This window comes from Motacilla alba, chromosome 8 (assembly GCF_015832195.1).
Source record: "Motacilla alba alba isolate MOTALB_02 chromosome 8, Motacilla_alba_V1.0_pri, whole genome shotgun sequence".
Taxonomy (NCBI): Eukaryota; Metazoa; Chordata; class Aves; order Passeriformes; family Motacillidae; genus Motacilla; species Motacilla alba.
The window spans coordinates 2571663-2594124 of NC_052023.1; the positions used below are offsets into that span (position 1 = coordinate 2571663).

At 43.1% G+C, this 22462-nt stretch overlaps 1 protein-coding gene across 1 annotated transcript; it reads left to right on the top strand.

The window, feature by feature from the left end:
• Window positions 1-16: 16 nt before the first annotated feature.
• Window positions 17-13603, top strand: TM2D1 (TM2 domain containing 1). Its single transcript, XM_038143828.1, has 6 exons — window positions 17-314; window positions 1593-1666; window positions 4172-4280; window positions 8571-8662; window positions 11448-11521; window positions 12716-13603. The coding sequence occupies exons 1-6, from the start codon at window positions 196-198 to the stop codon at window positions 12824-12826; spliced, it is 579 nt and encodes a 192-aa protein (XP_037999756.1). The 5' UTR covers window positions 17-195; the 3' UTR covers window positions 12827-13603.
• Window positions 13604-22462: the final 8859 nt, after the last annotated feature.

Here is a 22462-nt window from a genome sequence, read left to right on the forward strand (position 1 = left end):
CCATGTTTAATGAGGTCACCCCCCACCACTCAAAAAAACCCTTAAGCCCCCGCAAAAAGCCTAATCCGTACCCTCAGCAAGCCACGAACACCTCGGGATTCCCCTCCGTTTCTCCCCGCAGCCAGCGCCGGCTCTCCCCGCGGCACGGCCGCTCCGCTCCTCCCCGGGTCAGCTGACGGCGGCGGCGGTCCCGTCATGGCCGCCCGGAGCGGCGCGGCTGAGGCGCTGGTCCTGCTTCTCCTCTGGTTCGCAGCCCTGGAGGGAGCGGCGGGCTCGGAGCCGCCGCTCAAGTGCGAGGAGCTGCGGTTGGGGCAATATCCTGAGCGGGGCCGGGGTCGGATCGGGGGCGGTTGTTGTGGCGGTGGGCCCGGTGTGAGGGGGGGCAGCGCGTGTGGGGAGGGGAAGGGGCGGTGGGGACCGTGAGGGGCCGGGCAGGGCGGGGGGCTCGGGGAAAGCCTCAGGTTGGGAGCCCCGAGGGGGTCTCGGCTGGCGGGAGCGGGACAGGGCTCCTCAGGGTGCGGGAATTGAGGACACGGCCTCAAGCTGCGCCAGGGGATTGTTCAGGTTGGACATGAGGGGGAATTTCTTCACAAAAAGGGTGATAAGGCATTGGAAGGGGCTGCTCAGGGGTGTGGCGGAGTCCCCATCCCTGGCGGTGTTCAAAGAACGACTGACTGTGGCACTCAGTGCTCTGATCTGGGTGACAAGGAGGGCATCAGTCACAGGTTGGACTCGATGGTCTCAGGGGGCTTTTCCAACCTAATTAATTTTGTGATTTCTTGTGGTACTGTGTGTGCCACAGCCGTGCTTGGGATGTCCTTCAGAGAGATTGCCATGAGATGAGAGAGCCCGCTCTGCTACCACTCCGCCTTATTTATTATTTGCAGGAGCAAGACCTGGAGATGTTGCCATTTTTTCAGGAAATAATGTGTTTCTGTACCCTGCACAGCTCCGAGGAGCAGGAGGTGTGAGGCTCCTGGCTCTCCAAGGCACCTCTTGCCCTCCCCAGAACATGTTGGTTCATGGCAGCTGACAGTTTTTGATGATCAAAAGTGTCAGGAAAGCAAATCTTGGAAAAGCTTGCTTCATCTCCTGCTTTACTTGGCTGTGGGAGTTGAGACCTCTGGAAGTCAGTTCCCTCTCAGTTTGTTCCTGCACCAAATTCCTGGCATTTCAGATGCTCATTTTTACGCGTTCGTTGAATTTTGTGTGTTCCTGTATATTAAATTTCCTCAACCAAATGCCTCAATTTCAAGGCGCTGTGGTATTTAAATGAGGGAACAAGACCAGATGAGGCGTGTGCTACCTTGTTGCCTCCAAATACGGAGGCTGTGACTGATAAATATTGTAGTTCCTTTAGGTAGTGCTGACTGCAGCACTAATTAAACGCGGGGCTTATGCGATATATTGGTGTATTAAATTGGATTAGCCGATTTGCTGCATGGTAATGTGCTGCTCCTCTTTTGGGGGATGGGTAAGCACCAACATCAAGGTGCATCTTAAATCCTCGGGGTTTAAAGAGGGTGGAATAAATTACTGTTAAACCTGTTGTAGTGTTTGATATGAAAACTGTTTTCCTCAATTACCTGAACATATATGTGTGATGAGCCTAAAATAGACAATAGCACACAAGAACCAATGAATTGCACAAATCACACAGCATATGGTAAGGATTTTTAACTTATATATTGATTTACTGTGTTTTTTTCAAGGAAGTGTTCAATTTAGCCCTTTGCGTATCTGCTTGATGAGCTTTATAAAAGATGGGATTAGTAATATCATTAGTCTGAAAGCCCAAAACACTTGTGTGGATTGGGTGCTTTACTAAACAGGAATAAATACTGTGTCTGTGATTGGTACTTTTGTAAGTGAGGTTTCTGGTAAATCTCTTCAATGGATGTTACACCCTTTAGGCTCTGTCCTGCACCACTGTGATTAAAACAAACCATTCCTGTCATACTGATTTTGCATATAATTATTAAAAGAATTGACATGTGACAGAACAGCCTTCAAAATCTTCTAAGTTTTAAGGGTTTTTTTTCTTAAGGGTTTTTTTTCTTTTTTTTCTTGTTTTCTTAAGGCAACACAGTGCCTTCCATCATCACCAGGTTTGGGTGCATGAGGCTCTGTTTTGAAAGCACATTTATTTGATGTTCAGTTCTGACATACTTCAGAGCACCACAGAAAAATTCATCACTTGATTACTTATTTTCCTACCTGTGCTTAACTTCTTTGATATTCCCAGGCATTGAAATACATGGTCTGTGTTTGACAGAACAGCAAGTATGTGCACCCCTGATCTAAAATCATGGAATTACAGAATAGTTTGGGTTGGAAGGGACCTTAAACCTCATCCAGTGCCACCCCTGCCATGGGAGGGACACCTTCCACTGTCCCAGGGTGCTCCAAGCCCTGTCCAGCCTGGCCTGGGACACTTCCAGGGATGGGGAGTCCACAAAATTCATGCGTGTTCATATTTTGCTTCCTGTAAGTGCTGAATGATTTTCTTCTGGGATAGTGAAGATTTTCCAAATAATTTCAGACACTGGATGTAAATACTTTGCACAATGGATCCTTTAAATAAAGTTTTTTTAGTTCTTTCCATCATTTTAAGATTGTGTCCCTGACTATAAATGGGCAGTCAGAGACCAGAAGAAACACTGCACAGTTTGAGATTGATCATAACTCAAGATTATCAGTTGTTTAACTAATTACCGTGTGATTGTATTTAATACACTGCACTTTTGAACAGGAGATAAGCTTCAGAGCAGAACAAGTTGCTGAGTTAATTAACACTGTTTCTTTGTGTAGCATTTTTAGACACACACACACACCAGTTTTTACATTGTCCTCACAGTATTTGAATTGCTTATTTTCAGTATTACCTAAGTAATAAAAAGTTAATTTCTGGATCCTACTTGAAGCACTACAATTTCTGATCACTTCCCAGTGTCCCTTACCCAGACAAACGGGGGTTTAATTCAAAACAGCAAAGTGGTGCCATTGAGTAGAAGGTTTGGAGTCTTTGGAGTGACACTGCGAAGAAAACTGTGGCCTTTCCTGCATCAATATATCTTAACTGTGCTGAGTTTCTTCTAATAAAGGAAAAAACTTCTTTGCTTAATTTACTTTACAAGAAATAATGCATATTTTTGTAATTGCCTTAGATTAGGCCCATTGATCGGTAGCATCATGGAATGATTTGGATTGGAAGGGACTTTAAAGATCATCTCATTTCACCCTCTGCCATGGGCAGGGACACCTTCCACTATCCCAGGCTGCTCCAAGCCCTGTTTAACCTGGCCCTGGACACTTCCAGGGATGGGGTAGAAAATCTATGTAAGGCTTTATAGCAGTTCAGTCCACACATAACTCAAAGCTTAATTTATTTTTTGGCCCTATGCAATATGGATAGGCATTAAAAAATCCATCTCGTGCCTGTGTGCATTACTGGAAATTCTGGAAGGAATGTTACACCTGGCTTGCAGTTTGGTTGGAATTAACCAACAGGCCTCACAAGTACTGAAAGCTGATAGAAAGTGGGTAAAGGACAGAATTTTTTTTCCTTTAAAACAACGGACTGCAGCATTGGAGAGTGACTAATATTCTGGTAATATATTGCACACTTTAGCAGGTGTGACTTTCTGCTGTGATTTCCACTTTGATTCCCCTAAGAGTCAAGAAAAATGGAATTATTTGGGTAGAAAGACCCTTCAGGTAGTTGCACAGTCCAACCTCCTGCTCCAAGCAGTGTTGGCACTGAATTCCAACCAGGTTGCTCAGGGCTTTGTGCAGTCAGACCTTGAAAACCTCCAGGGATGGTGATGGCGTGACTTCTCTGGGCAACTGGTTCCAATATTTGACTGTTCTCATGATGAAAATGTTTTCTGTATGTCAGCTTCAGATTTCTCATTGACTCATATTGAAGCCAGAGTGGAAATTACAACAGAATTGGGGCAGCAATTAGGTTTGTATATTTTGCTTAAAATGTAGCAAAGAAAAACTACAAGTTAGCGGTAGGACTGGCTTAAAAATATTTTAGACAAGTAATTGTGTGTGACCTGTGCTTTGTATCAAAACTTGCACAGTAGAACTTAATTTGTTTCACTTTTGTGTGGTCAGAAAACTGCTCTTAGTTACTGCTTAATATCAAATAATTTTTTGTCCTCAGTTCAATGTCTGCCAGCACCAAATATTACTTGCAAAGATCACCTTGGCATAGAGAAAGTCTTTACGGGACAGGAAGTTGGATTTTACAAGCCTATTGAGTGTCGCAATGTGTGAGTACTCTTTGCTTCTGAAAAACTGAAGTTTGTCCAAAATTGTATAATGTGTGTTGGCAGAAGGAAAATAGAAGAAAGACAGAACCATGCACATTTTGCCCAGTAGGTAATCCTCTAATAAACACTACAAAGACGCAACACAGGGTCACGGCAAGGGTTGGGTTGGGAAGGACCTTAAAGCTCTTCTCATTCTGTCCCCCTGCCATGACCAGGGACACCTTCCCCTAGACCAGGTTGTTCTAAATGTGGACCTTCATGGGGAAATCTGTCTGTACATTTTCTTTGTTGTTTAGTTATGTTTGTGTCTTTGCTTTTCCTTATTTTTTTACCTTTGCTTTACTTTGTACTTCAGCTTGGCAAACTTTTGCTCCAAATGCTGAGGCTACATTTCACGTGTGCTTAAAATCAGCACAGTTGCTGGAAGGAGCTGTTGGGGACACCCTCCATCCCCTTCCCTGACAGATCCCAGGACATCAGGGAGCTGCCCTGGGTTTGAGCTGCCTTGGATCAGTTCCCCAGTTTGAGTCACAGTACAGTGGCTTCAAGTGCTCGTGCCAGCGCAGGGATGAGGGTGACTCAAGGATAAAACAGAGAGGACAAAGGAGGGCTGGACAGGGCTGTGCTGCTCAGTGCTTCATGCCAGTTTAAAGTGTGCCTGTAGCTGCAGCTGAAGTTCTGTGATGCATGGATTTTAGGGGAGCTTCAGGATCTCTGCAGTTCCCCCCAAAATCTATACCAGAAACTGTTCTCTATTTTGAAACAACTTTTGTGTTTAATCCAATCCACCGTGTCTTTTAAGAGGCTGTTTCTGGTACATGAATGACGGACCTCCTTTTTGTAAAGCACATTGTGAGTGATGGAGAGCTCTGGGTACCAATAAATGTTCCAACTGGCCAGTACTAATGATCAGCCAGCACCTGTCACTGCCATTTGTTTCCTCTTTTTCTGGGATTCACACTGGAACCTTTCTCTTTTGTCCTACTGGAATCTTTGGGAATTAAAACTCCAGAAGTACTGGGTACTCCCTGTTACTCTAGTGGGCACATAACTCTGATGTGCTACTTGCTGCTCAGTAATTTGCCTAACTCAGAAGTATAGCTCTGCCTCTTAGTTTCATAAATATTTTCTCTGTATTTAATCTTCTCAGCAGTCAAAGCTCAGCAAACTGAAGAAAACATGTTATTACATCTAATCAGATTTAAATGCCAGCAAAGTAGACGTCAGTCACATTTTTGTCCAGAAACAATTGTGTTTCAGTCCCATCTGTGATGGGGGCTGAGGAGAAGATGAGCTATACTAGTTTAGTGAAATTGCTTCCTCTTTAGATTAGATGGTAATTTCTATGTTTGGGGGTTTTCTGTATACATATATTTTTGGGTTAGTATATTTTCTAGTAACACTTTTTAAAGGTAGCTTTTCTTTACATTTCTTTATTAAAATCTAGGTCTGTAGGTAGAGAAATGTCTTCCTTCCTACAATATCTGTTACTTGATCGTGACTGTTATTTATAATGAATAATCAATGGCTGCACTGCCAAAGCAACTCGTTCTGACTTTTCCAGTCCCTCAACTGTTGGTATGGCAGAAAGAGAAGAGAACCCTTTTTGGACTGAAAATTCCAGTAAAATACAACTGTGAACGTAGATAGAGTTACACAAGCTTGTCCTTCATAATGTCCTAAAACCAGTAAAAAATGGCAGCAAGATTAATATCACCATCCTTCATCTGTACACTTATTTAAAAAGTGGTCCAGTCACTTTTATGAGGCACTTTGAATGTTACCTAAGTGTTAGAAATATTGTTTTAAGCAGGAATCTCCAGCTTACTATTACAACAATAGCCCTGCCTTTTCTACTGGTTTCTGGAGGTTGTTCAGCATCGTACTGAGTTTGGATAGCAACTGCAACTGTAGAAATAACTGCACATCATTTAGCCAGAAAATTCGTTTGAGAAGGCATCTTCCCATGGCAGGATTGTCCCAGCACGGGGACAGCAGGTGAATCTCCATCACCATCTTTTGCGAAGGACAAATCAGCAAGTTGTCCTTAGCCAAAACTGTAATTTAATTTTGGCTAAGTTCTGGGGTCCAGTTATTTTAGAGCAAGACCAGGAGATGTTCCATGTTTGTGTGAGTGAATGTGTTAAAGTTCAGGTACCCTAGTAATAATTCAAGATAAAACTTGTAAGGTTGTTCCAACAAAGAAGTACTGGGAGTCAAGATTGCTTAGGTTTGGCCTTAATCTGATGCTTTGGAGGTAGATCTTATTTTTTGGCCAAATTCTAGAATCCCCCAGACTGGCATCAATCAAATATTTTACTTAATATGTGCAGGCCCTGATGTTGCAGAGTTGAAATGTCCATTGTTCAAGTGTTGCCATTCCAGGGAAGAAGGCCATGGAGTGATTCTCTGTGAAATTCACAGGGTTCAGGACAGGTCTTTGAGCAGAGCCAAGAGACCCTGAAAGAGCTACCTACAGCAGCACCTGCTCTTGTCAACTGCTGTGGAAGAGCTGGGAGGAAAACCTTTTAACGTGGCAGCTGGAAGAAATGCAAGGCAGAAAAAATAAAGGTTGGATGAGGCTGAGGAGCAAGAGAAAATCAAAAGAGGAACTGACAAGAAATTGCATCTTTTTACCCAATTCTAGAAATTCCTTCAGATGCCTGGGATGTGTCATTTTCCTACTCACTGGTTTACTCTTTGTGCATGTTTTTGTCTGAAGGAGTAAGGCAAAGGAAACAGCAGAGTGCATGCAGCCTTGTTTGTTACAGTGTTCTCATGCTTCCCCTTCATACTGGATTTCTTCTGCCCGTCAGTTTGATGTTGATGAGGTTGCAGAAACTGTTGTGCTTTCAGAAGCATCTCAGTGCGCAGGCAAGGGCTCAGCTTATTACTAGCTGTGATCAGGAGCAAAATTAAAACATGTTGCCATTTTTTATGTAACAGTTCTTTTTATGCTTTAGTGTCCTTGGAGGGCTGTTGACACTTTGTAGTTGATAAACCATTTCCAACAGTTTACCTCAAGTTTTAAATAAACCCGCTAGTGTTCTTTACAGTGGGAACAAGACAGTTCTAAAGATGATAATTTATGTTACATTAGGTTCCAGGAATGCCCTGTGTGTTCCGTGTTGCTAATAAACACCAAGTAACAAATGCTGAGGTAAAAGTCATGGTTTAATCACTTAATGTTGCCATTAGGTTTTAAAGTCAGCAAATTTAGATAATAAGCAAAAAAGGTAGGTCTCTACTTGGCAGTGAAAATGCTTAATAAAAGTGCTTGGACTTCTGTCAGCTACTGTCTTTTTGAGACTGTTTTATTCAACTGTCAACCAAGAGTTTAATTTGGGCCTATTAAATAATTGCTGGCACGTAGTGGTGCACGTATCAAAACAGTGAATTACTGAATATTTTTCAGTTCTAATTACATTTGGGTTTGCTGTTCAGGAGCTCGCTGTTCACCGAGGCAGCAGTTCCAGCATTGAGGGTGATATGTTTTTAGCTCCCTTATTAGTGCAAGGTTCTCCAGCAGGGCCTGCACTAACAGGTGGTTTGGTGGCTGCATCGCTCCAGCTGTTGGCAAGAATGGTTCCAATTAGGATAAGTCTGAAAAAGTCTGTTCTATCTGTTTATTTTGTATGACTAACCATGGGAAGCTTAACTTGAGAGTGCCTCTCTACCCCTGTGCATCTTTGTGCTGTCAACAGTTCTTTTCATTGTGACTTTGTGCCATTAGCAGTGTAATGAGTGAATCCAAGACTTACTCCTTTTGTTGAATCCTTCCTGTAGCTTCTTCAGCCGGTGGCCATGGTTCATTTCTCCTTCAGATCTCGTGGCAATTACTGTCTCTGCTGACATCTCACCTGCCTGTCCTGTTCCTCTCCATTTGGCTGCGTGTGAGACTAATGCCTGCAGACAGTATTCACACACCTCCTGCCTTCCTGGGCTTGTCTCAGTAGGGCTGAACTGTTAGGAGCTGCTCTGTGGAGCTGGGGACGGATCAGCAACTGAATTATGTCTTGACAAGAAATCATCATTTAGTTTCAGAATAATCTGTATTCTGCAAGAGTACAGTTGAGTTGCAGCAGCTGAGGTTCCTTTATGGAGGATGCCTTCCCAGTTTGAAAGCTTAACATTATCAATTCCGTGGCCGTTAATTGAAGAAAAATAACAAGTCTGTTGGTTTTTTTTAAAAACCAGAGCAGCAGGAAAATGAGTCACTACTTTAGCAGTCAAAAGTATGAGTGGGTAAATTTTGCAGTCATTATCTACATTGCTTGCTTCTTTTGGCAGAAACGGATACTCCTACAAAGTGGCAGTGGCTCTGTCCTTATTTCTTGGATGGTTGGGAGCAGATAGATTTTATCTAGGATATCCTGCATTAGGTAAGTTTATTCCTTAATTTTTTCTTTGAGGTAAATCTTAGTCTTATGGCTGACTTGTGTGTGTCTACTCATATTTTGACTAATGAAGGTTGACAGTCAGAGTTTTAATATTTAAAACTAGAATCCTTACTTCATGGTCAAGTGAGACAAAGTGCTGCATTATCCTCAGCCTGCTCTTCTGTTGGAGTGGTGACAAATGGAGATGTAGTGTCCAGCAGATAAAATCCTAATAAGCAAATGTGGTTATTGCTACTCAAAGTTTTGCTTTGCATTGATGTTTTATCACAGCATTTTTTGTGAGGCACTGGAGCAGAAGTGGCTTTGCCTCATGTGCCAGCCTTAAATGAGACTTGACTTCAGCAGGAAAAAAGTGGACAGATTTTACAGTAAACCTGGTGTTTTGGGAGATGGAATTTATTCTGGCAAATGCACACCTTCAGGATAGCTCATGGTATTGATAGCAATTCTGCAGAGGCTGGGACTTCTAATAAAACCTCTTTCTGGTTTTTAGGACTTCATTCCCAGGATGGTGGTGCCACTGGTTTTTAAGTAATGGAAATACCTTGTTATGACAGAACTGCCCTCACTGGCTTTGTTTCTGAGCTGGACAAAGGGAGTGAATTTAAGTATAGATAGGATGGAGCAGTGATGTGGAAAAAGCTGTATGTGTTGCTGTCACTTCAGCCAGAAATTTTGAGTTTCTGCCCATTAAATGCCAACTCTTTTAAATGACATTATCTGTCCTTTTCTGTAATCTTGATTAACATCCATGTCTTTTATCCCTGAGATTCTGGAATTAGCATTTACTTTGTCCATCTGTGTCACAAAAAGATACATTTTTGAAAGCAGTCAGTAAGGTGCATTATTTATTTGTACCACTGGATTTGGAATAATGATTTGCAGTAATTATTTTTAACATATTATGGTAATATAGATTCATAAATCCTTAATTCTTTTGTACAAGATCTTTATGGCTAATGCTTTAACTCCTACTGGATTATACTGTAGCCAGTAGCCAGAGTTAATATTTAAAATTAAACTCTTCCAAAGCCAGATTTTCAATCTTTTGAAAAGCAAATAGGTAAGAGTAGAAAAGAATAAAAATCAACCCACTGGATTCCTTTACAGTGGCTGATTAGGGATTTCTTAGGTCATCTGTGCCTTGGCAAAAAATGGTTAAGAAAGGTTAATGGCATTGAAATCTTTTTTGCAAGTGTAACGAAGACTGTAAATGCTCTTTGGTTTATTTTTTTCCCCTTCTCTTTTGTTTAAAGAGCACACAAATACAAACAAGCTATTGAGTATAAAGAAATCAGGAAGGCAACCTCTTCCTCTCCCACACACTGTGAACCAAACCAGGAGTTATTACTGCAGAACAACACTGTTTTTTCTCCCTCTGTGTTTTAGAGCAGTTTATTTTCTCAGTGTGATCTGCTTGTAGGGAGGGGAGTGAGGAGGAAGAAAAAAAAGCCAACTTTACCCTGCACTCCAGAAATAAATGCCAGGTTCAGAAACAGTTCTCCTCCATCCATTCCCTAAGTAAAGTGGAGCTGCAGCAGTGGTAAGAAATCTGCTGGGTTCCTGAGTTCCCAGCTGGCATGTTCCAGGGACAGGGACACCTTCACTGGATCACCTTGTGCAGAGCTCCATCTAACCTGGACAGTTCCAGGAATTCAGCCACAGCTTCTCTGGGCACCTGAGCCCCTGTGCCAGGGCCTCACAGGGGAGGATGCACATGGACTTCCCTTCCATGAGAGACAAATCCAGGCAGTGGGATGCTCTTCCTGCAGGGGATGCACTTCCTCCCCCCTCTGCCCCCTGTGCAGCCCCACAGACAGCCCTGGGGGAGAGGAGGTGCTCTGTGGGACACATTGGTGCTTTGGAGAGGGGATCAACCAAGATCTTCCCCTGAAATAATACATAAATATATAGTTCTCTCTGTACTACATATACCTATATACATATATATTCTCATATATATCGTTCTTTCTGGATTACACTCATTGTACAAGAAACTATTGATATTAAAAAAAAATAAATTTAAGCCAGCTTCTTTTTTTCTGAAGGCATTTTCCAAATGAAGTCTGCCTTGCAGGACAACTTCCAATAAAACATTCATCTGTCAGTTGCTATTCCCACATATTTTCTATTAATCTTTCATCTATTTGTATAAAACCAAATATTTTTGAATACCAGTTAAAAATAAGTGTTTATATATTTTAATATATATTCAAAAGAAATTAATCTTTCATCAAAAAAATAAAAATTATACAAAGGATTGTTTTCCAAAGTTGCATGTTCTGAAAATCAAATCAGTATGTGCTGCAACTCATGAGGTGGTAGAAAGTCTCTTTCTATTCAGAAGCAAATTTTTCAGCTCAAATTGGGATTTTTCCTGTCTGTGCCTCAATGAAAGGAATATTTCAGTAACCTGATTATGAACTTTTGCTTTTCCATGTTTAAGAATATTTAGATGTTAAAAAAAAATTGTTATTATTTAAAATCTTTAAAGTGTGTCCAGGACATAGAAATACAAATATGTGATTTGTTTTTTTTCCCTAATAATTAAAGAAGTTTAACTTTAGGCCTTCTTCTAGATAGATGCATATATATATATATATATATATATATATATATATATATATATATATATAAACACACAGATTTTGTGGGGTGAGGGGAGAGTTTGGGTGTGATTGGTGTGTGATTTGGGTATGATTTCATCCCAATGATGAAATCCCAGGGATTGCTTAAAGCTACATTTAATTTTACTTTTCTTTTTTAGGTTTGTTAAAGTTCTGCACTGTAGGGTTTTGTGGAATTGGGAGCCTAATTGATTTCATACTTATTTCAATGCAGGTAAGTCAGGGCTTTTAAAACAAGATACAGATCTGTGTTTTTTAAAGCTTTGATTTGATTACTAACACTTTGTTAGCGTTTTGGCCTTAAGAACCACTGGATATTGAAGAACCAAGGCATGCATTTTGGCTCTGTTTGTAGATTGGTGTTGTAGAATATAGACACAAAATATCAATATATTTGCTGTTGGAATTAAAACTTAGATTAGCCATCTATAAATACTGACAATGAATAGCTTGGAAGCCGTAGCACCATAAATTCAGGTGGTCAGAACCTCTTTATGTGAGGCAGAGTGTTGGACTCAGCATGGGATCTCCTGCTGTTCCCAGAACCAAGTTCTGTGATTGCCTGTGCTTTATGCTGATGAAAGAAGACATTGCCACTTCCATTTTCCACCTCTCCTGCAAATTCAAGTCCCTCATCAGCAGAGAGCTGTGACTGAGGGATTCACGAGGGTTAAATCCCCAGCTGGGGTGACATCTTGTGACATCATGAAATTGCCAAATTGTTTTATTCAGCAGCCGTTTAGCGTGAATTGCAAATCGGCTGTGATGAACTCCAAATCCATTGTGGGTATGGGAGTTGTTTCTGGGGGTTTGTAGGATAATATTTTAAAAGCGTGCACTTCGGATCTGTCTTTTGTGCACATTCTCAAACTCCTTTCTCTGCTCTCGCAGTGATCCTGCCTCAGAGCACTTAACAGATCCAGATGAGAGTATCTTTCATCTCACCTTGTTGATCTCCCTGGTGACTCCACATCAATTTAGCACTTCCAGAACAAAAACTCCATGATCTTTCCTCCTCCTCTTCATTCCTTACCTGTTCAGTGTTTCAAAGACACTTGTCATCAGCCTAATTCTCTGCTGCCGACCCTCCTTTGTTCAGGAAAAGTGGTTTGTAGCCCACTCATTTGTTAGGCTGGTTTTGTGCCTCAAATCCTCGTCGGATTAGCCGAGTCCCAGAGCCTGGCTGTGTAATTTGGTTGATTAGAAGCCCAGGGGAAATGTTCCTTCTGAGACAGCGCTCGCTAAAACAGTTAAACTGCAGCATAACTTCAAAATAAATCTAGTTTCTGTTTGACTAATTAAGCATGACTAATTTTATGATGGGAAAATTAGCAGTAATTGAGACATTAGCACAAAGTATATATTTCACTTCATATTGAAAAGTCTTGGTTCCTTTTTCCTCCTGCAGATCGTTGGCCCTTCCGACGGCTCCAGTTACATCATCGATTATTACGGGGCCAGGCTGACCCGCCTCAGCATCACCAATGCAACCTTCAGGAAAATGCAGACCTACCCCTAACACCCCTAACTCTGGCAGGGAGTGGCACAAATCCCCAGGTGCAGCTGGTTTTGACAGCTGGATCCAGTGGTGCCCTGGAATTGCTGAGGATTTACTGATCGCTCCCCGTCAGAATGGAATGTTAAATGCACGGTGAACAAAGATGACAAAATGGGAAAGCTCCTCACGTGGGCAGGTTTACCTCAAAGCTGGAACTTTGGGACTGCTCTGTTTCTGAGCAGAGGGTTTGTTGCTGAGTTACATCATCTGTGAAACGTGCAGACTGTTGCAATTTGCACTGATGTGTCTGTGTCATTTAGAGTGTTACAGAGAGCTGCAGAGAGAGTGCTCATAATAAATATGCAGATATTTATTCCATTGAAATTTATTAGAGTTTTAGCATGGATACACCTGGGGGGGTCTGTCCGTGTGGCAGTTTGGAAATTAACTTAAATATCCCCAACCACACAAACTGCCTTTTTTTCCCCCATCCTGTTAAAACCCAAAAAACCCCCTAAATCTTAGGCTGGTGTAGCCTGTGAAATTGTGTTAATTGAAACAATTATTTCTTTAAATTTTAGTCAAGTTGCAAAATTTGGCCAAGTGCTGATCAACAGTAGAAATATGGATGTGTAAAAAATAGAACTGTAGATGACATATCACAAAAAAAGGAGGGTGGATGTTGGGGTGCCCTGAGGTTAGAAAAACAAATAATTGTACTGCTTATTTTTATTTTTTTTCTTTCCCCTCTTGCAGCCATCCATAGTGAAATAAAAACCTTTTTTCTCCTGAAAATAATTGGGGTGTGTGTGTTCTACAGCTACAGAGTGTCCAAAGAGTGAATTCTTCACAGTACTAAAGGCTTTAAAAGGCTCTTATTTTGGGTCAGTTGTGTTTCAGTGCAATAAATTCTGTATCTTTCAAAGCTGTTTGACCAAAGTCTTTTGGACAACCAGGATTTCACTGGGTGTTCCTTTCAGGAAAAGTATGTACACACAGACAGAAAGCATGTCAACAAAATCTTCATGCTATTTGACCAATTTTAAGCATTCTCTTCACCTTCTAATGAAAACTGGCACTAACTGAGGGAGAAACCCACGCCATAGAAACTTCAGTGTAATTTTTCTTTTTTTACAAAAGTTTGGGCTTTTTTTTTTTTTGTTTTTCAGGTGAAACTTTCAGCCTGTCATTAATATATCCACAAACCGTATTTTTAAGGGAATTCCCAAGAATGAGATTCCTAAGTGGATTCATGAAAGCACAATTTGTGGGGTTTAGGCTCTTTTTAACCCACATTAAGCCCAGTGCACAGAGAGCTTTGTCAAGAAATCCTGTTTTTAACCCAAATCAGCATAACCTGACATGTCACGTAATGAGAATAAACCACAAGGAATACTTTGTGCTTAACGTTAATTCTTCCCTTCACGCAAGAAAGATGTGGTTTTGGAATCCTTCCTGCCATGCATTTTCCTTGTGGGCTCAAAGAGACAGGAACACTCTGTCAGCTCCATTCCCTTGCCTGATATTTGTTCTGTCTCCCTTTGCTCCCTCTCTCACTGAATGCTCTTTGTGCTCATCAGTTTTGTTCCCTGAAATACTTTGAAAAACAGACAGGAAGCGGGTGGAAAATGGATGTTTGAATCAAGTAAAATCTCCTGCCTAAGATCATCCTGTGACTTGTCTGCCTTTTGTTTTTCCAACCCTGAAGCTGGTAATGAAGCTGTGAAAATAAGAAGATGTCATGGATGTTATAATAAAAAAATAGCCTTGGGCAACTTATCATTCAAGATTCTGTTCTAAAATGTGTCTCCAGGTGTTCAAGTAGCAGAGGGCTCCACTTGGTGATTTCAGAAATCCAGGTTGTGCTTCGTTACCTGTAAAAAAATTCCAGGAGCTGCTTTGTGTGAATCAGATGAAAATAGGATTTTAGTTCCTAGGACCATGAGATGCTAATCCCAGAGGCCAAGCAGCCAGCAGAGAGAAAGAGCTGCTGGTCCAAGCTGCTGTGGTTGTGTGGGAAGAGATGTGTCAGCCGGGAAGTCAGATCTGCTGTGGGATCCCTCCCTGCTGTGGGATCCTTCCCTACTGTGGGATCCCTCCCTGCTGTGGGATCCTTCCCTGCTGTGGGATCCCTCCCTGCTATGGGATCCCTCTCTGCTGTGGGATCCTTTCCCGCTGTGGGATCTCTCCCTGCTATGGGATCCTTCCCTGCTGTGGGATCCCTCCCTGCTGTGGGATCCCTCCCTGCTGTGGGATCCTTCCCTACTGTGGGATCCCTCCCTGCTATGGGATCCTTCCCTGCTGTGGGATCCCTCCCTGCTATGGGATCCCTCCCTGCTGTGGGATCCCTCCCTGCTGTGGGATCCCTCCCTGCTGTGGGATCCCTCCCTGCTATGGGATCCCTCCCTGCTATGGGATCCCTCCCTGCTGTGGGATCCCTCCCTGCTGTGGGATCCTTCCCTGCTGTGGGATCTCTCCCTGCTATGGGATCTCTCTCTGCTGTGGGATCCCTCTATGTTGTGGGATCCTTCCCTGCTGGAGCCCAGGCTGGGATCCAGGGCTGCTCACGCTGGGGCTGTCCCTGCAGCCAGGACACAGCCATGGGTGACATCTCTTCCCTTCAGAAGGCATTCCCCTTGATCCTCTGCCTTGTCCTGACAGCTTCCCACCCCAGCCCAAATCCTCTCCCATGTTTTAGGAGTGGGTGCCACAGATTGTTTAACCTTTGGGAATTTCATGGGGGGCTGCCGGGGTTGTGTTCTCTATATGAACACGCAATAAATGTTAATGTATGTATAATATGTTTCTATCTGCTGGTTTAGCTGCACAGCTGAAGTGGAGAGAGGGTTAACTGAGCAAGCAGATAAAGCTGCAGGGCCAGGAGACAGTTAGTGAGGTCTTTGTTTTCATCTTGTAATTGTCAGATATGGCATGTTTACCATAAGGGCTGTGAAAAGTGTGATGCAAGATGTAAAGCTGTCCCACTGTGTTAATAATAAATTGGCTGCAGTAATATTTATCAAAATGTCTGTCCAATGATGATTTTTTGTGTTGCTGCCTGCTTTAGCCTTCTCCTGTCAATCAAGTTGTCCATCCCAGTCTTTCTGTAGTTCTGATTGCACTGCAATAATCTTCTCTCGGGGTTGTTTTCCCCAAAACAGTTGCAAAGCAATGAAAACAATTAGACAATGTAGTATGTCGTCCTCCTGCCTCGTTCCCAGATAAAATGATATCTGCTGGCCTTGCAGATAGTCAGGAATCCTTTCAACATTCCAGCTGGGCAGAGAAGTATTATTCTGTATCTGTAAAAATAAAGAACATAAAAAGTAAAGGCTAGAGTTTAAAACAAGAGTTCGAGGTGCTCAGATAAAACTGTTCACTGAAGATGCTGCAGATCCAGGCCAGGCATTGAACCCAGATCTTCCCAAACCACCAGTGCAATTCAGTCCTTTCAAAAAGGCCTCTACAAGCTGTCCTATTTCCCCCTTTATTTTAATGAGCAATTTAAGATTTTCTGCAGTGTGCTAAACCATGACCTGAAGGAGCAGTAGTTGGGAGAAATGTCCAGCTTTGGGCACTCCACATTTGTTCCCACAGCGGTGGCACTTCAGTGTGCTGACTGCACTAATGAATGACTCTGGGTTGCTTTCCTTCAGCTGGGTTCGCCTGTGCATCCCTCACTTGTGTCTAGAGCTCCTTTTCACGGAGTTTTTTTTACAACAAACTGGTTATTCCTCCTGGGATTTAAACCACAACTCTGCCACAGGAACTTCCTGTGACAGCATTTCGTTATCCTCACCCTTTCCCTCTCCACCACCACCCACCACTTATTACATGAAGATATCACTGCTGCTTTCAGGACCTGATAACACCTTAAATGTTAGCTTTTACTCTGTTTCCAAAGATGTATTCCTGTACGTCTGCCAGCAAAACTTCTCAGCTCCACAGGAAGGTCTTTGTGTTTGAAATGCTCCCTTAGAATTTTTTTTTGGAGAACATCTGTTGTCACCCCATCAAGGATTGTTTCCTTTGTTCCTCAGGAGTATATTCAGTTATATTTGCTCGCACAGCTCTGTCTATTCAGTCTGCTCCCATCTCCTCTCAGTGTTTTTGAGTTTTTTTTATTTTTAGATTCATTAGGTGTTTAGGCCATCTCTGCACTGCTGCTTGCTCTGCACTTTTCAAACCTGCTTCCTCCTGAAAGTGATGTTAAATACAATAAAGTTGGGTGCTCAAGCACCCAGCTGGGGAAATTCCAGAGGCGAGACCTGCATTTCCATCCCCTCACGGGACTGTTGCTAATTGTGTGATTGCTGATTGTTACAGTAACGCATCACGCAGACTTTTCAAACTCAGTGTCATGCCTAACTACCCTGCAATTTTCATTATTAAAAGTGGTCACTGTGTGGCTTCTTTTAAAAAAAAATGCACCGTTTAAATTCATTTAAATCACGCTGTTTAACCAGCTACCCCGTTCTGGGTTCAGCATCAGAGTCTGCCAAAAAGTGAAATATAAGAGATTGTTCCGTTTGCATCTTCTGCCTGAATCCGAGGAGAAAAAAATAGCTTAACTTTAGGCATATGCTTAAGTGTTTTGCTAGACTGAAATATGATCAAGACTCTTCCCACTTTCTTCCTCTCAATCCATCTGTGATACCCAGAGAACCTTCCTAATCTCTGGGAATTACAAGAGAAATTCACATTCTGCAGGGGAACCTCAGCCCTGACGGTGTGAACGGCTAACGGTGTTGGATGCACTCCTGTGGCATCCCACGTACCCCAGCTTTTTGTCACCTTAAAGCTGCTTTTTGTAGCTTTTTGTCCAAGTATCAGCTCCCTTTGGACATCCTGCCCCAATCCTTGAAGCTCTTCCAGGAGGAGGCGGACTCTTCAGAGCTGCATCACTCGTGTAGGAATGTCACGGCACCAGACCAGGGATTCTGTGATAAATCCGAGCAGGGACCCTTTGCGGGGCAGGAATGATGTCAGGCTCCAGATTCTGCGGGAAGCGCCTGAAACTCAACCCCGCGTTGTCTCTCTGCCTCCTGCTTCCTGAAGGTGGAGCCAAACCCCCTATCAGATCCCCAAATCTTCCCGAGTTGCTCTTTATCGCAGCGCAGACTTTGCACACCGGTATTTTTCCCTGCACAACAGAGCGAACTGGAAAGTGGCTGCGAGGATTCTGTCTGGCCAAGACGCATTTTGCACCGTGGATCTAAGACTGCAGCAAAGGGAAAGAAATCCAAGGATAAAAAGGACACCCTCAATGCTGTTTGCAGCGTGTCTGATGGAGATCTAGCTCCCAACATTCCCAACAAAATAAAGTATTTTTTTTAAAAATACTGCTTGTCTCAGATACCAGCTCCTTGCTTTTCCCAGGATTTCTGTTTGTGACTCTTTGTGCTTCATAAAAACCCCGGCCATCCACGTGCTCCAATAACTCTCCATGATCCATTTGAATGGCTGCTTTCAGGACTGCAGTGCTCCCCGAGCAGCACATTCCTCGGGCTCTGCAGATGCATATGACACAGCAGAATTTTAGGCAGTATAAGAATTATAAAGCTCAGTTTCCATTACTGTAATTGCTATATAAATCCTACCTTAGAACAGGCCTATTTAACCTTGGTTTGAGCTGAGACTTGGTCCAAGTCTGATTAAGTTGAGCACCAAATTCTTTTTCTTTTCTTTTTTTTCCCCCCCTTTTTTTTCCTCTGCAGTATCATAACTTAGTTGGCAGCGGGGCGGGGAGGGAGACGAGATCCAGCGCGTCCTCTGCGCCCTGTCCTGCCAGGGGGTGGCTGCAGTCAGGAAATACCTGTCCCCAACCACCAGCAGGACAAAATGAGCTGTGCATTTTGTTCCCTGGGAGAAGCACCGTTTCTCCCCTTGGAACCTGTGGCTGCTGCTCGTGCACAGCTGTGCTCAGAGCAGGTGTGTGAGACGCCTCCGAGGCAGGCGCTGCTGGGGGGAACCTCCAGAGCCTGTCCTCTCTAAGGGGATGGAGCAGGAACCCCCAGCCTTTATGTCATTTGCCACCACCTCGATGAATATTGGGTGCCCTGGTGGTTCCCCCCTCGGGGCATTGGGGTATCTGGGGCTGCCTTTGGGTCAAAGCATTCAAAACTTGTGCTAGGACGAGGAGCAGTGGGGTCAAAGTGAAAGAGGGGAATGTTAAGTTAGAGGTACACAGGAAATTGTTCCCTGTGAGGGTGGGAAAGCCCTGGCACAGGGTTCCCAGAGAAGCTGTGGCTGCCCCTGGATCCCTGGAAGTGTCCAAAACCAGGCTGGACCACCCTGAGATTGTGGAAGGTGTCCCCGCCCATGGCAGAGGTGGCAATGGATGGGCTTTAAGACCCTTCCAACCCAAACCAGTCTGTGATTCTGATTCTAAAACTGAGGAAGAAGTTGTCAGTACTATAGGCAGAGGTTGGTGATACCCTGCTTCACTGCTGCAGAATGCCAGACTCCCTTTTAGGCCAGGAAGCAGCTTTGACATGGATAGCCACGACTTGCTCCAAAGAAACTCTGGCACAGCATTTCCCATGCCACAAACCCGCTCTGCAGGGGCTGCTTTGCCCCTGTGTCAGTAAAGCCATAGGAATGTATTTATTAATGTATTCTGTTTCCTTTACAGGGTCTTCTTCAAAGTTCCTCAAATTTACCATGGAGAAAATATGGCAAGAAGATGTAAGAGAATGCTGAGAACTGAAAAAACTGAGTGTTCACCTTGAGCTGGATGAGACTGCCCACCATGAGGGTTGTGCTGGCAAAGGCAGGGGCCTGGGGAATGCAGAGCTGGGGGGTAATTTTTAGGGCTTTCATTCCAGGGCCCCATTGATTATAGCCCTATTAAGAGGCCGATGCATGCGACTTTTAAGTTATTTTGTTAACTAAGTGTAGGCAATGGATGTGTCATGCTAACAACCATAATTGCTGGTGTGTCTAACACAGTATGTAAGTACAGTAGAGTGAATTTAAAAGGTTGTGGTAATCTAAGAATGTTAAAAGGGGAATGTGTGCCTGAGGGGCGTGGGGGCTGGGGAGAAAAACGACTTACTTGACATTCACTGTCTTCCTCCCAGCTCCTTTGCTAAAGTAGGAACAGAATCGGAACAAAAAAATGTTTGTTTTACAGCTGTACCAAGTTACGGCGTGGACTCGTGCTCCCCCCCTCCTCTCCCACTTGCATCAAGTACATCCTGTACTTTTGGCAACATGTTGACTGGATATTTAAAAGCTGTGAACTGTTCTGAAAGTTTCACATACTGGGTTATGGGCCATGTGTGTTTGATCAAAATTCAATTACTGCACTGTACCATGCTTGGAAACCTATCATCCCAAGTTATGAAGTATGACGAAATAGGCTAATCTAATTGGTTCAGTATGGGAGCAGTATCAACCAAGCTTGTTATGATAAATAGCTTCCTGTGTTAAAGGTTCTCTAGAGCTTAAGTATCTTGGCTCACCTCCCTCTACAAAATAAGAATAGTGTTCCCTGGGAACAGTTACATCACTGTCCCTCTCCTACATTCACAATTATTAAAGGTTTGTGGATTTTTTTCATCTTGCTGTTCCTTGAGCAGATAAACCGTGGACATCTACTGCATTCCCCACTTCCATCCCCTCCTCCTTTCCTCGGGGTAGGCTGTGTGGTGCTAACCCTGAGTCTGCTGTTCCTCAGGGCTGGAGCACACTGGAAGTGTTCAAAGCCAGGCTGGAAGGGGCTCTGAGCAACCTGGTCTAGTGGAAGGCGTCCCTGCCCATGGAAGGGGGATGTGAAGAGATGAGCTTTGAGGTTCCTTCCAACCCAAACCATTCCATGATTCCAGGATTCTAAAGCAAGCTTGACCAGGAAGCCAAAATTCACCCTGGGGCTTGTGCGCTGCTATGTCAGTACATGAGTGGTGTCTGTCTGTACAAAGAACTGGAATTTCTGATGTAAAGTTAAACTTAATGGAAGAACTTTAATCTTTCTGAGCATCCAATAAAAGAACTTGTGTTCAGTGAGCTCCACACCTATGGATGTGCAATTATCTTCTTAAGCCCCAAAGTTTAGGTCATCAGTAGTTAAACACAAATCCAGGGTGCAAGTGCTGGATTATGGCTAGGGAAGGACTGTGGTCTAAGCCTGGATTTGTAGTCACTAAATTGGGCACTAAGACAGTGAGCTGTGTCCCATGAGATGATACTGGCTTCATGATTTTATCTGGTCCATCTTTGGCAAGAAGTGCTTAGCTCGGATTTTGATGTCACAGTAATAGACAGTGTCAAGGGGGGAAAAAAAAACCACATGGAAAAGTGGCTCCTTATGCTCTGGTGATTCAAGTTTTTCCTTCCTTGAACCACCCCCCTCCACGTGCCTCCTAACTCAGAAAAGCCCCTTCAGGCAAAATAATTGTGTGATGATCATTTTACAAATATATAACTCAGGCCTGATAGGGCAAGGGCCTTCAGCACTGCTAAGTTTTCTCCTAAGAATAAAGTTATTCACTTACTTAGGGCTTGGTAGAACGAGTTCTTATGTAAGCGAGTCTTCGAATTAGCCCCAAGACTGCCTAATACCTGGATTAAGCCTGGATGGTGATTAATGCCTATTTACTGTATCTGTTATCCCACTGCATTTTGCTCTTCAGCCTTGATTAAGCCCTTTGCTTTACCATTTAAAATGTCCTGCTTAACCTTCTGCTTACAAACGTACACAGTGCTGAGCTTTGCACTTTTAACCAGCACAAGTTCTACCATAAATAATAGCATTTAATTTTAAAGTGCAACAGCTACAGTCACCACTTGATTAAATGACAAAGAACAGCAACAGCAAACCGGGGAACACAGAGTTTTTCACCACAAATGTCTACGTCCACGTAAGTGAAAAAATTACACCTTCCTGCTGCTGATTAGCACTTTCTGTGCAGGTCTTTATTTTACATGTTTACAGAAAATTATTGCCAAAAGAGCCTAAACAGTGACTCTCTGCGATTTCCCCAAATATGTTTTGAAGGAGATAAACTAGATTAATCTCTCTTTATAAAGTTCCCACAAGAAAGCTCACAGACACAGTAGCTTTACCTTCAAAAATAGAATGTGACTGTAGGCACTTATGCTAATCTCTTTTTTGGCAAATCAGCTTTTTTGTATTGAATCTTGCTTGATTGAATAGCACTGGAGCTGCCAGAGTAAATGCTATTATCAATGTACAGTAATTAAGGAAATAGTCCTTGTCACTCCAACAGTGTCCAGGCAGTAGTGCCTTCTGTAATAAAGTTAAATGATAAAGAAATATCTCCAAGGTGTGGATACTGAACCAGGGGAGCTCTTGAGATGCAGGGAAAATAACCCAGTGTGGAATTACAGGTGGTGGGGAAAGTATAAATGCCTGTGGAATTCATGCTAAAAAGCTTGTTTGATGCTAAATGTTTAAATAGAAGCTCAGCACTAAAACACATAATTGTTTAATTTGTCATGTAATTTCCTGACTCAGGGCAGTTGAGCATCTCCCAGTCACCACCCTTAAAAAATGTGTGCGAGGGAGAGGAGGGGGGAGACCCTTCCATCATTCAGCAACTTCAAAGATCTTTTCCCCCTTCAGGCAGCAGCCTGCACGAATGATAAACCTTGCTTTAAGATCAGCAGAGCCCGGCTCTGCCAAATCCATTTGGG

Coding starts and splice junctions, on each gene's coding strand:
- TM2D1 (XM_038143828.1), top strand. CDS start 196: ATGGCCGCCCGGAGCGGCGCGGCTGAGGCGCTGGTCCTGCTTCTCCTC. Junction 8,663..11,447: donor TCTAGGATATCCTGCATTAG/GTAAGTTTATTC, acceptor TTTCTTTTTTAG/GTTTGTTAAAGTTCTGCACT. Junction 11,522..12,715: donor TCATACTTATTTCAATGCAG/GTAAGTCAGGGC, acceptor TTCCTCCTGCAG/ATCGTTGGCCCTTCCGACGG.